Source organism: Odocoileus virginianus, chromosome 13, assembly GCF_023699985.2.
Source record: "Odocoileus virginianus isolate 20LAN1187 ecotype Illinois chromosome 13, Ovbor_1.2, whole genome shotgun sequence".
NCBI classification, from domain to species: domain Eukaryota; kingdom Metazoa; phylum Chordata; class Mammalia; order Artiodactyla; family Cervidae; genus Odocoileus; species Odocoileus virginianus.
In genome coordinates, this window is record NC_069686.1 from 60,639,177 (window position 1) to 60,653,480 (window position 14,304).

Below are 14,304 nucleotides of genomic sequence, written 5' to 3' on the forward strand. Positions count from 1 at the left end.
CTGAGGTGGCATGCAAACCCTAAGTATAACAAGCAAAGCATTATGGTGGAGTGTTGGAGTGATGTCTGTGCATCGTCTCCAGGGACCAGAGGAGGCATCCAGGGCAGCATGGACTCCACGTGACAACAGTACAGGTTTCATAAAGGCACATCATTAAAGCAAGATAAAAGGCCATTATGAACTCTGACTAAATGCCAGACAGGAAATCTGAGGAGGTTCTATGTAAGTGCAGAATCATCGGTAAAATGTCACTGTCATTGCCCTGATTATGGTCTGTTTTGTAAGAATACACACACACGTGCAGAATGAAGAAGGAGCTTAGATACTGCTGAGAAAGTCTCCCCTGGGAGAATCTGTGTCTCTGACGGGGCAGAGCTGCTGGTGGTCACACCAAGGGCAGATGGGATGCAAACCGGCCTGGTTGCTGGCTGTTGGCCTCAGTGCTCCTCTCCCTAGCTCTGCTGCTTTCCTCCAGAGGGCTGTGATACCTGTGTTTTGGCCACTCGGGGGCATGTTCTGGCAGTCTCATGGCAGGGTAGAGGGGCAGTTCCTCAAAAAGAGAATCAGGGCTGGGATAAACTCAGAGGTATAACCAGTAATGCTGAAGAAGCTGAAGTTGAATGGTCCTATAAAGACCTACAAGACCTTCTAGAACTAACACCAAAAACAGACATCCCTTTCATCCTAGAGGATAAGAATGCCAAAGTAGGAAATCTAGAGATACCTGGAGTAACAGGCAAGTTTGGCCTTGGAGTACAAAATGAAGCAGGGCAAAGGTTAATAGAGTTTTGCCAAGAAAACGCACTGGTCATAGCAAACACCCTCTTCCAGCAACCAAAGAGACAACTCTACACATGGACCTCACCAGATGGTCAATACCGAAATCAGATTGATTGCATTCTTTGCAGGCGAAGATGGAGAAGCTCTATACAGTCAGCAAAAACAAGACCAGGAGCTGACTGTGGCTCAGATCATAAATTCCTTATTGCAAAATTCAGACTTAGATTGAAGAAAGTAGGGAAAACCACTAGACCATTCATTTAGATATGACCTAAATCAAATCTCTTACGATTATGCAGTGGAAGTGACAAACAGATTCAAGGGATTAGATTTTATAGACCGAGTGCCTGAGGAACTATGGATGGAGGTTCGTAACATTCTACAGGAGGCAATGATCAAGAACATCCCCAAGAAAAAAAAAAGGAAAAAGGTAAAATGTTGTCTAAGGAGGCCTTACAAATAGCTGAGAAAAGAAGAGAAGCTAAAGGCAAAGGAAAAAAGGAAAGATATACCCATTTGAATGCAGAGTTCCAAAGAATAGCAAGGAGAGATAAGAAAGCCTTCCTCAGTGATAAATGCAAAGAAATAGAGGAAAACAATAGAATGGGAAAGACTAAAGATCTCATCAAGAAAATTAGAGATACCAAGGGAACATTTCATGCAAAGATACACACAGTAAAGGACAGAAATGGTATGGATCTAACAGAAGCAGAAGATATTAAGAGGTGGCAAGAATAAACAGAAGAATTATACAAAAAAGATCTTCATGACCCAGATAATCACAATGATGTGATCACTCACCTAGAGCCAGACATCCTAGAATGTGAAGTCAAGTGGGCCTTAGAAAGCATCACTACAAACAAAGCTAGTGGGGGTGATGGAATTCCAGCTGAGCTATTTCAAATCCTAAAAGATGATGCTGTTAAATTGCTGCACTCAATATGCCAGCAAATTTGGAAAAATCAGTGGTGGCCATAGGACTCGAAAAGATCAGCTTTCATTCCAGTCCCAAAGAAAGGCAATGCCAAAGAATCTTCAAACTACCACATAATTGCACTCATTTCACACACTAGCAAAGTAATGCTCAAAATTCTCCAAACCAGTCTTCAACAGTACGTGAACCATGAACTTCCAGATGTTCAAGCTGGATTTAGAAAAGGCAAAGGAACCAGAGATCAAATGGCCAACATCTGTTGGATGATCAAAAAAGCAAGAGAGCTCCAGAAGAACATATACTTCTGCTTTATTGACTATGCCAAAGCCTTTGACTGTGTGGATCACAACAAACTGTGGAAAATTCTTAAGGAGATGGGAACACCAGACCATCTTACCTGCCTCCTGAGAAATCTGTATGCAGGTCAAGAAACAGCAGTTAGAACTGGGCATGGAACAACAGACTGGTTTCAAATCGGGAAAGGAGTACACCAAGGCTGTATGTCACCCAGGTTATTTAACTTATATGCAGAGTACATCATGAGAAACACTGGGCTGGATGACGCACAAGCTGGAATCAAGACTGTAGGGAAAAATATCAATAGCCTCAGATATGCAGATGATACCACCCTTATGGCAGAGAGGGAAGAAGAACTAAAGAACCTCTTGATGAAAGTGAAAGAGGACAGTGAAAAAGTTGGCTTAAAACTCAACATTCAGAAAACTAAGATCATGGCGTCTGGTCCCATCACTTCATGGCAAATAGATGGGGAAACAGTGGAAACAGTGACAGACTATTTTCTTCGGCTCCAAAATCACTGCAGATGGTGATTGCAGCCATGAAATTAAAAGACACTTGCTCCTTGGAAGAAAAGCTATGACCAATCTAGAGAGCATATTAAAAAGCAGAGACATTACTTTGCTGACAAATATCCATCTAATCAAAGCTATGGTTTTTCCAGTAGTCATGTATAGATGTGAGAGTTGGACTATAAAGAAAGTCGAGTGTTGAAGAATTGTTACTTTTGAACTGTGGTGTTGGAGAAGACTCTTGAGATCCACCCAGTCCATTCTAAAGGAAATCAGTGCTGAATATTCATTAGAAGGACTGATGCTAAAGCTGAAACTCCAATACTTTGGCCACCTCATGCAAAGAACTGACTCATTGGGAAAGACCCTGATACTGGAAAAGATTGAAGGCAAGAGGAGAAGGGGACGACAGAGGATGAGATGGTTAGATAACATCACCAACTGAGGTGGGAATGCAAATTAGTATGGCCACTATGGAAAACAGTGTGGAGATTCCTTAAAAAGCTGGAAATAGATCTGCCATATGACCCAGCAATACCACTTCTAGGCATACACACTGAGGAAACCAGATCCGAAAGAGACACGTGCACCCCAATGTTCATCGCAGCATTGTTTATAATAGCCAGAACATGGAAGCAACCTAGATGCCCATCAGCAGACGAATGGATGAGGAAGCTGTGGTACATATACACCATGGAATATTACTCAGCCATTAAAAAGAATTCATTTGAATCAGTTCTAATGAGATGGATGAAACTGGAGCCCATTATACAGAGCGAAGTAAGCCAGAAAGATAAAGACCATTACAGTATACTAACACATATATATGGAATTTAGAAAGATGGGAATGATAACCCTATATGCAAAACAGAAAAAGAGACTCAGATGTATAGAACAGACTTGTGGACTCTGGGAGAAGGCGAGGGTGGGATGTTTCAAGAGAACAGCATCAAAACATATATATCTAGGGTGAAACAGATCACCAGCCCAGGTTGGATGCATGAGACAAGGGCTCAGGCCTGGTGCACTGGGAAGACCCAGAGGGATGGGGTGGAGAGGGAGGTGGGAGGGGGGGCCGGGATGGGGAATACATGTAAATCCATGGCTAATTCATTTCAATGTATGACAAAAACCACTGCAATGTGTAAAGTAATTAGCCTCCAGCTAATAAAAATAAATGGAAAAAAAAAAATCACCAACTGAATGGACAGGAGTCTGAGTAAGCTCCGGGAATTGGTGATGGACAGGGAAGCCTGGCATGCAGTGGTTCATGGGGTCACAAAGAGTTGGACACGACTGAGTGACTGAACTGAACTGAACTGAATGTCACAGGACATTTAGCTCAGTGATTTCCAGACTGCACTTGGCACCAGAACACTCTCATCAGCTGAAGTTCTACACAGAAAGGCTGGGCTGGCGGTGGGAGAGGGGCTTCCCTGAGAAGGGTATCCCAGTGAGACGCCGGGATCTCCATGGTAAGGTTTGGACACCACTCTCTTGTGGCCAGAGTATTGGAGCTTCAGCTTCAACATCAGTCCTTCCAGTGAACATTCAGAGTTTATTTCCTTTAGTATTGACTGCTTTGATCTCTTTGCTGTCCAAGAGGCCTTCAAGAGTCTTCTCCAGCACCACAATTTGAAAGCATCAATTCCTTGATACTCAGTCTTCTTTATGGTCTTACTCTCACATCCGTACACAACTACTGGAGAAACGATAATTTTGACTGGATGGACCTTTGTCAGCAATAAATAGTGGTAATAACAAGGAAAGCTCTACAGTAAGTCTTGGGGTGATATCTATGCATTATCTACAGGGGCCAGAGGAGGCATCCGGGACAGAATGGACTCCACGCACCGACAGTACAGGTTTCACAAAGGCACATCATTAAAGCAAAATAAAAAGCCATTATAAGCTCTAAGGGGGGAGAGTCGACTAGAAATTGATATGTGTTCCAGATGGGGTGCCAACTAATATTTGGCATGATTTTTAAGACTTGATGGAGAATTTTAAAATATTAGTAGAGTCCATCTGGCTTTGATATTAGAACTTCCCTCTGTCACTGACCCAGAGGTCATGATAGTGAACCTTCACCCAAAAGTTATAATCCAAGCCTCTGCTTGGCCTGGCAGAGAAACATAATGACACAGTTAAGACAGAATAAATGCTCTTTACTATTGGGTTGGCCAAAAAGTCCCATGTCTGGAGTGACTGTGCACGAGCGCCTGAGTGGTGCAAGCTGGGCTGCTTGTTTTGTCTCCTAACCTTGGCTCCTCCCGTCATGTCCTTGCACCAGGTGTACTTAAGGGAACCTGCACAGGAATAGGGAACATCCCCTGTCTCCCCACCCACCTGCCTTCCTCTGCATCCTTGACCTCCCTGGCTTTCTTTCGCCAGGGCCCCCATCTTTCACCTTGTTTATTTCCGACCCTGCAGTCGCTATCTGGGTCAGATTTGGGAGACAGTGTTTGCATTTGCCCCTGTCTCAGCCCCCACCCCATGTGGCATATTGAAGAACGGGAAAAGAGCTGCTCTGGACACATAGGTATCTCCTGCCTCTTCCCTCAGCTGCAGAGCTCTTTGAGATGTGGTTGCTGGGGCCCTGCCGACTCCCTCATGGGGCACCATCACCTCCCTGCCCTCCTGCTGCCTCCACAGTCATGAGTCCAGGCAAGAGCCCACTTGCTCGGCATCTTTCTCCTCGGCCCTGGCTGTAGGTCAGCTTCCTTGAACTAACGGAAGACTGTCTGCCCAACACTTGTGTCTGGAACACATTCATCACATCCACCGCAACCAAGTTCTACTGTTCCACCTCCCAGGCCTGGCTGCATTGTCTTTAAGTTGTGGGGGACGTTTATATCTTGACAGTGAGATTGGGTTTCCATCAGTCATATGGAGGTTTGTGTGTATGTTTTAAAATTGTTTTAAAAAAATTACTCAGACAAAAAGAACAGAATCTCAGTGGCTCTTAAACATCTGAATTAACCACAAGGGAGCTGAAAGCTATGTTGTTTGTGACAAGAGCAGGGTTTTTATTGGACAAGCCCCAGAAGGAACATTAAAAGGCTCCATGTTTTTGTATATTTTGATATAATTACTCTGTACCTCCATTAATCCCACTGGGAAATTAGTAAAAAAAAAAAAAAAAAAAAAAAAACAGGATCTCCCTTAAAGCCAGATAGTACATCCAAATGGAGCCTTCCTGAATGAAAGGCATCACAAAAACAACGCTAAATGTTGACGTTTCCTGATATATCAGATGCCACCCTCTCCTTTATCTTCTCTTTAGTTTTAAAGAAGCTGTTTTTCCTTTCCAAAACCAGAAGCTCATTTGCTTTTTAAAACCAGGTTGCTTATTTACAGTTAGGAGTGATCAAATTTAGAAACAAACACTTTAAGCTGTGGTTTCCCTTGCGCTGGTTTCCACGGGAGCCTAGTAAATCCATGAGATACGTGATGGAGTTGTTCAGCCAGCAAAGTGACGTCTGTGACCATGACCACAGCCCGCCTGAAGCCCCCTCTACTTTCCTGCTTCTCTTTCCCAGACAAGCTGACGCGGAGTCAGAGCGTCCGTCCTGCCGGGAGCCGTGGGGAACCTCAGCTGATGCCTGCCCTGTGCCCGCGGTGAAAGCTGGTCAGCAAAAGAGACTCCTTTTTTCTTTCCCTCTTCTGCAGAATCCCAGCCCGGGACTGTTTGCTGTGAAGCACCCTCTGACTTACGTGGAAACCTTGATCGATTACCACCTGTGCTCCCACCCCAAGTACAAGTTCACCAAGGAGTGCCACTGGGGCTCCAGCATCCCCATCACCCAGAAGCAGTTTCTCCATCACACGGTAAAGCCGTCGTCCCAGGCTCAGCGGCAGAACTGGCCCTGGGCTGCAGGGACCAGGGGCTGGGGGACGAGGAAGTGGGGTGTCACAGCTGGAACTGGCAGTAAGAGAGCTTGCAGCCACGGCTGCAGAACAAGGATAGTAACCATGGCACGGGGGCCCTGGCATGCCCCAGCCCTGGAGCAGGGCAGGTGGGTTCACCACACCACCCCGTCGGCCTGTGCCCCTTCCCAGGCTTCACGTTGCCCCCTCTCAACATTCTTATTCTTTTCCTTTGAAGGCCATGCCTAACATCATTTTATTCCCACCGTGACTGTGTAAGAGAAGTCACATTGTGGCCACAATCCTGGGGTCTGACACTCTCTCTCTTTGGTTCCTAACAAGGAGAGAGAGATCAGAAGGGACAAGGTGGTGATGTGACCAACGCACAGTGAGGAGGAGGCTCCCCAGAGCCCCTTCTTCCCTGGATAACCAGCCTGACCTCAGTTTCCAGCAACCTCTCCTGCGGGTGACCCTCAGCCCTTCCGCACTCAACAAAACCCCACCTTAGGTCATCATCTTGGCCCTGCGCCGGCCAGCCCCACTTCACACCTCTTGCCACATCACTTTCCTGCCTCTTGGGTGTACAGTTCAAGCCACGACCCCTGTGGTCCTCACTCCCTTCTTCATCATCCCTGAGTCCAGCCACCCTGGATCCCCCCGGTCTGCCTTACACACCTCATGACTCCCTGTCTCCCACCTGGGTGCCAACAGCACGCCACCACCACCTCTCACCCCGCTGCAGAAGCCTTCCTTCCGTTCAAATCTTATCCAGTCCTTTTCCACTTTGAAAGCCCTCCATGGTCCCCGCTGCCCATGGGAGCAGCTTCAAGCTCACAAGCTTGGCCCACGAGACCCTTCACAACCAGCCTGCCTTCCTGGCCACATTTTCTGTCAGCCCCCATCATGCGCCCTGCCCTCAGTGACCCCTGATCACACCCCCCTGGGCATCTCAGTGCAGTGGCACAGGCTCACCCCCTCCGCCGACCCCCACTGCCTGGGAGAGCCTTTAAGGAACTGCCCCATGCTCTCTAAATGTCGCATTAGCATCACACTCACAGTAATCCAAAGAGGTCGAGAGGCCTGGTCGGCCCCTCCACACCAGGACCCTTGCTTCTCTGCCTCATAAGTCAGGGCACGAACCTCTCCTTCCTCCTGCTTTAATTCCTGCTGCTTCGTTGAACACTATTTGCTGGAGCAGTTGTCTTTTTTAACCTCAGAAAAATTCTATTAAGCTTAAATGATAAATTTTGCAGTTCACTTTTAAGACTGAAAATTAGTCAGCTGAGTGAAACTGAAGTGCTTCCTGGACTGTACCATGGTCCCCCTGTGCTGGCTCTATTACAGGACATAATACCTGGAGTGATGACCTGGAAGAGGTTCCAAAGCCTGGTGCTGTCATCCCTGCCCGAAACCTCTAAGACAGAGGTGTCGCCGAGGTAAGCCCAGCTCACATTGCCTCAGAGGGGTATGTGTGCCCCTCTGATTACAGAGACTGTGACCTCGAATGTTGCCTGCCAGTAAAATATCAAATCTTACTTTTGGTGCACGAGGGAAGTTTGGTAGTCAGAGGGATATGATGATGTGTAACTGATTTTCATCTCTTTATCTTGAGATAAACTTTATTTTTTTAACTTTTGTTGACATCTAGTTGATTTATGATGTTATGTTTCATATTTACAGCACAATGACTCAGATACACGTGTACATGTATGTGTATCTATGTAGATATATATAGATAAATTCTTTTTCTACATTCTCTTCCATTATTGACTATTACAAGATATTGAGTATAGTTCCCTGTGCTATGTAGAAGGTCCTTGCTGGTTACCTATTTTATATATAGTAGTGTGTATATGTTAATCCTAATCTTCTAATTTATCTCTACCCCCTACTTTTCTCCTTTGGTAGCCATAAGTTTTTTTTCTATGTCTGTGAGTCTATTTTTGTTTTGTAAATAATTTCATTTATATCATTTTTAGATTCCACATACAAGTAATATCATATGATATTTGTCTTACACTTAGTATGATCATCTCAAGGTTCATTCATGTTGCTGCAGATGGCATTATTTCATTCTTTTTTTACGGCTGAGTAATATTCCATGGTGTATATCTATCATATCTTCTTGATCCACTTCTCTGTTGAGGGACACTTAGGTGGCCTCCATGTCTTGGTATTGTGAACAGTGCTGCTATGAACTTTGAAGTACATATATCTTTTCTAATTGTGTTTTTTTTTCTAGATAAATGCCCAGGAGTGGGATTGTAGGATCATATCATAGCTCTTGAGATAAACTTTAAAAAAACTAATGTCACACACAGGGCTTCCCTGGTATTCCAGGGATTAGGAATCCTCCCGCCAATGCAGGGACACAGGTTTGATCACCAGTCTGGGATGATCGCATACGCTGAGGGACAGCTGGACCCATGTGCCACAGCTGCTGAGCCCGAGCGCGGGAGCCCGTGCCCTGTCCACAACAAGAGAAACCACCGCAGTGAAAATCCCACGCCCTGCGGCTGGAGAATAACCCCCACTCACCACAACCAGAGAAAGCCCGCGTGCAGCAGCAGAGACCCGGCACAGCCAAAAGCAAATAAATAACAAATAAATAATTGGGGTTTTTTAGAAAAAAATCAATGTCACGGTGGACCGTTGACCACACTTCAATAAAAATAGACAACCAATCCACATAATTCAATTGAAATAGTCATGGTTCATTTTCAGCATTTTAGAATTGCCATGATTAGCTGCCTACACCCTCCATATCCACACCAAAGGATCCAGGTCTCTCCATGCCCCAGCCTGGCCCTTCACCGGGAGGCCCCACAGCTGTCATCAGAGACAGAGCAGGTAGATGGGAATAGTGTTAGACCAAAGAAGGAGGAAATTTAGAGTAAGCACATTCTTGCTAATTTGCTTAACTAGCAGCTCTTCAAAGCCCTAAGATCAAACAACCAGCTGATGCCTTTTCCATAAGACACAACCTGGTCAGTGACCTGCTCCTGAGCCCTGGAATTTACTTATTTGATCCACTGTCCTTACAAACATAGTAAAATGAGTTGCTGGTGAGCAAACGTGACTAGTCTCCCAACACGATGACCATCGGCAGTGACCTGTCGCTCAAATCCTTTGATCTGGAGTGAGGCCCACCCCAAGGAGGCAACGCCCCACCACAGCCCCAGGAGTCATCAGCTCCGCCTGGGCCTAAGCACTGCCACCAACCAGGGTCAGTGGGTGCTTACACCCTGACTTCTGCCAGCGTGTCCTGGTTCCTCACCATCATCAGAATTCCCCCAGGTCCTCAGGAGCCGTGCGACCTCAGCCACACTCTCTGGTCAGCTCTTTGGGCCAAGTCCTCTCATCCAGAACCCAGGCCGATCAGACCTGTTCAGCCTTGACATTTTTGTTTTAGTAGAAGTAGGAGGTGACTTCCCTGTTGGTCCAATGGTTAAGAATCTGCCTTTCAGTGCAGGTGACATGGGTTTGATCCCTGGTCTGGGAGCTTGGATCCCACCTGCCACAGGGCAACTATGCCGGTGCGCTACAACTCTTGGAGAGTCTGTGGGCCACAAAGAAAGATCCCATATGATGCAACTAAGACGCAACACAGTCAAATAACAATTTTTTTTTTTTTTTAAGTAGGAAAGCTCACCCCAATGTGCACCAACTCCATATGCACTGTCTGTCACCCACATATCCCCAGGGATTCAAGAAGGCAATTGAAATCCAGTTTGTGACCCTGGAACCCTAACCTTTACTTCTTCCTCCACTGCCCGGAGAAAAGCTCTTCCTGAATTCATCAAAATCCAGGCTTTTCCGCGTGCTGTCCCTTTCAGGCCATTTTCTCCAGTGTGTCTCTACCGTGCTCCTTTGCCTGGGGCTGAGCATGAGAGCGAGCAGAGGATGTGGGCCATGCGAGGGGCTCAGAAATGTTAGTTCCTTTTCCTGTGAATTCGTGTTACTGAACCAAGCCTGGGTCCGCTCACCTGCGCACAGCAAAGCCAGTCTGCTGACCCAAGGTTGTGATGGAAGTGAAAGTTGCTCAGTTGTGTCCCCATGGACTGTAGCCCACTAGGCTGCTCTGTCCATGGGATTCTCCAGGCAAGAATACTGGAGTGGGTTACCATTCCCTTCTCCAGGGGATCTTCCGAACCCAGGTCTCCTGCATTGCAGGTGGATTCTTTACCATCTGAGCCACCAGGGAAGCCCCAAGAAAGTGCTCATTGCAGGCACCAAGCAAGGAGAACAAGGCAGCTAAGCTCAAAAAGCCCGACTCCCCTCGGCTTTCTGGGACGCATTTTTAAAGCCCAGGTGAGGGAGGGGTGTTGCAGGGCGTGTGATCAGCTCACCATACACAGGTCTCTGATTGGCTGATGGTGAGTTTACAGGGTGATGTCATGTTGTCAGTTCTCAAGTTACCAAAGGTCCGGGCGCTCCATGGTCACGGTCATCAAATAGTTAACTTCTTGCATTTGGGGGGTGGGGTTAGCATCTGTAACTCAGGAACGTGCATCGGATACTGTTATCTGGGCATTTCTGAGTGGAGCTATACCTATAGGGCCTGGAGAGGGGTCTGCAGCTCACCACTAGCTCACACTCTGCAGCCCCTCACCCCAAGTTTTGCCTTTAAAAACTTCCCCCTGAAAACCTTTGGGCAGTTCTGGAGGTCTGGGCACAAGCCACCCCCCTTCTCCCTACTGGACCCTCGGGCTGGAGGGAACAGCCTCACAGAGAGGACACTCTGGTGTCTGAGGGACCCGACAGCCCTTCACCCACTCTGCTCCTTGGCGGAGTCACCCACCCCTGAGCCTTGAGCAGTGATTCGCTCGTCTGAACGGGGACCTGAGGGAGTCCCCGCGGAGGCGCCCAGCACCCGCGTGGCGCCTCCAGCCGTGTCCCGAGCAGCTCTTCCCGCCCTCTGGACCGTGCAGGCGCTCTGCCGCCGCCAGGTGGCGCCGACCCTCCGTCCCCGGACTCGGATCCTCGCTTTGCTGAGGGGTGAGGGCCTTCCGAGCAGACCCCAGTCGTCTGCGTGTGCCCCCTCCCCTGGACAGAATGTAAAAGGAGAAGCGGTGGGGAGTGGTCCACCAGCTGTCAGCAGCACGGGTCTCAAGAATTAAGACAAAAACATCCTGTTTTTTTTTTTTTCCAAAGCTGTGTCCTTGGGAAAATCTCCTGAGGCTATTCTTTCAAAAGGCACTCAGAGTCCAGTTACTTGGGGCTTGAATTAAGCATGAATTCCATATGAATTAAAGAAAACCCTTCAACTAGGAGTTGTTTCCTCCAGCTTCTGTGTCTGAGTGCTCTGTTGGGCCAATTTGTTTCAAAATAAAGCATAATTGCATGACAGATTATAAAGTCAAGAGAGGATTCCTTATTTCTTCATGTATTTCCATGATGTAAGATTCTAGGTCATGTTTTTGTTTCTAAAAGTTACAGAATAATAATGGTATTGCTTTTTAACTTCCCACAGACCCACTAATGATATTCCAGCTTGCAGTCATTGTTCTTGAATAGATTACCTGTTTCTTAGCTGGTATTTCCCCTGTATTTTTGCCGCTGAGAGTTATCTGTTTTTTGTTAAACTATGCAATGTTATTTAATGTCTCTTTATTCCAAGTCATTTTTGCATTCATAATAATCAAAACAGCTCACCTGGGTTCTCTGCTCTTTAATAAATTCAGAGAGAATTTATTGAGTCTCTGTGACTCCCATGAAATCTGAGTCAGCATCAATAAAGAGATTACCTATTAATAATCCAGCGGTGCCAGACTTTGCGATTTCGTAGATAGGTGAAGTGTCCAGAAGAATCTTAGTAACTGACTCAGGGTTGTCAGAGTTTTACCAAGAAAGGCATAAAACAAAACAAAGCAAAATATAACACCCAAACGCCATCCACTGTCACCACCTTTTCAATTCCAGAGGAACGCATTAACACATAGAAAAGTAAGAGGGACATGGTCTCAGAATTTAAAAATTAGATCAGTTTGGTCTCATGAAAAACCTTTAGTTGTTGCTATTCTGTCTTCAGATCAGCCTGGCCTTGGATGAGTGGTTCAGGCTCCCACCTTCTTCTACCCCTTTCTCAGCTACATGCACTTGGAGATCTCAGTGGGACTGTCCATTAGAACCTGCATTCTTTGTCATAAAGTCAGTAAATAAGGTTAATCTCTGGGTGGTGGAGGCCAGGTCCCTTTTGGTGAGGAATGGTATTAGAGACGAAAATCTAGGTTCCTGGTGCACACATTGCCCCTGCGGGTGGAGGGGTGTTGTTTCTTGGCCTCCTTAGCAGACAATCCAGAGTGTGGGGAAGTGCATGTATATACATATACACTCACACATATGTACATGGCCATACAAAAATGCATGACCACATATATCTATACACATATGCACATATACATGTGCACATACACACACTTATACACACCTATCCCCATTTTGGAAATCATGAATCTACACTGGTGCGTATAATCCCAGCCCACACTCATGGAGTTGCTTAGTTAATCTGTCTGTTCTTCCTCTGTGAGAACCCTGGCTTCCTAAGACATTTACTCGCTCAGTTTTATAGAATGTTAAAAATAGTTTCAGAATGACTTCACCTATAACCGCTTTAATAAACAAGCATAGTAAATAGAGTTCAAGATTTATTTGCAGTTTTCTCCCTACCCCCTATTCTATCCAAGGTGTGGATATATAGTCAAATACTGTATTTATGAATTATTTGGATTACTCCTTTTCTCTTTTTTTAAGTATTTTTTAATTGAAGTATAGTTGATTGATAAAGTTTTAGGTGTACAGCAAAGTGATACAGCTATATATATATACATTCTTTTCCAGATTCTTTCTCCTACTAGAGGTTATTACAGGATATGGACTATAACGCCTTCCTTTTCTCCTTTCTTTTTCCTTTCTTTCCCTTCCTCTTTCTCTCTTTTTTCCCCTCCACTGTGCTTATGGAATTCATATGAAATTTTATGTGTTTCAGTTTGCTTTCAGTTTAGGGGCTTTTCCTCCTTTTCGTTAGAGAAGGAAATGGCAACCCACTGCAGTGTTCTTGCCTGGAGAATCCCATGGACAGAGGAGTCTAGCAGGCTATAGTCCCTGGAGTCGCAAAACGTCAGACACGGCTGAGCAACTATCACTCACTCACTCCTCCCTTTCATATTGATTTAATTTTATTTTTTGAATATGTAGAATGTTAACACGCTAACCAAATTCACAGCTACACAAGAAGTCAAACTCAGACACGGGTCACTCCATCCCAGCTTCCTTCCACCCTTGTTGGTAGCCAGCTTGGCCTTCTAACACCATTCCCATGTTTCTCTTCATAATGCTAAACAGAATATATGTATTTTTCATGTTTCCCCTCTTCTTATTCAAAAAGTGGCACGCTGGATAAGCTCTTCTGTATTTTGCTGTTTTCACTTACAACATCCCCTGAAAATCACTCCATATTAGTTGATAAAAATCCTCCTCACTCTTTTTCACAGCTGTAAAAACCATGGGCCGTAGTTGCATTCAACCAAGCCCTATGCTTGGTGGGCCAGGCATATTTTTGCTTATTAAACAAGAAGAAACTTATCTCCAAGACATATCTGCACACACCAAGGAGGCTTCAATTAATCCCCCTGGTTTCCCATCCCTGCCACCTGCAGGGCCGGTAAGGTCAGTTTCCTGCCATGGGTCATTTTTTACTCTTTTTTATGAGACAGCACTCCTCCCAGCCTCTCGAAGCTTATTCTGGAAAATTACTAAAAATGTATATCCATTTGTGACTTTTTCCCTATCCCCTTTGCTGTTGTGTGTTCAGTTTTTATTCCTCTAATAGCATTTGAGAGGTGTGTGAGAAGGAGTTGAGACCAAAAAAAGGAAAAATTTTTTAAAGGTGAGTGTTCATTCCACCAACTT

At 45.6% G+C, this 14,304-nt stretch overlaps 1 protein-coding gene across 3 annotated transcripts in view; it reads left to right on the top strand.

Annotated features, from left to right (window-relative positions):
• CFAP221 (cilia and flagella associated protein 221) overlaps positions 1-14,304 on the top strand; it is a 123,192-nt gene that overhangs the window by 96,957 nt on the left and 11,931 nt on the right. The window contains exons 20-22 of one of the 3 annotated variants that reach the window (XM_070476316.1): positions 6,196-6,354; positions 7,738-7,829; positions 8,715-9,086. In XM_070476316.1, coding sequence (XP_070332417.1) covers positions 6,196-6,354; positions 7,738-7,829; positions 8,715-8,994 — 531 coding nt within the window. In that variant the 3' untranslated portion in view covers positions 8,995-9,086. Of the gene's footprint in view, positions 1-6,195; positions 6,355-7,737; positions 7,830-8,635; positions 9,087-14,304 lie in introns of those variants that run through there. The other 2 variants (XM_070476317.1, XM_020914527.2) reach the window with 2 other exon arrangements.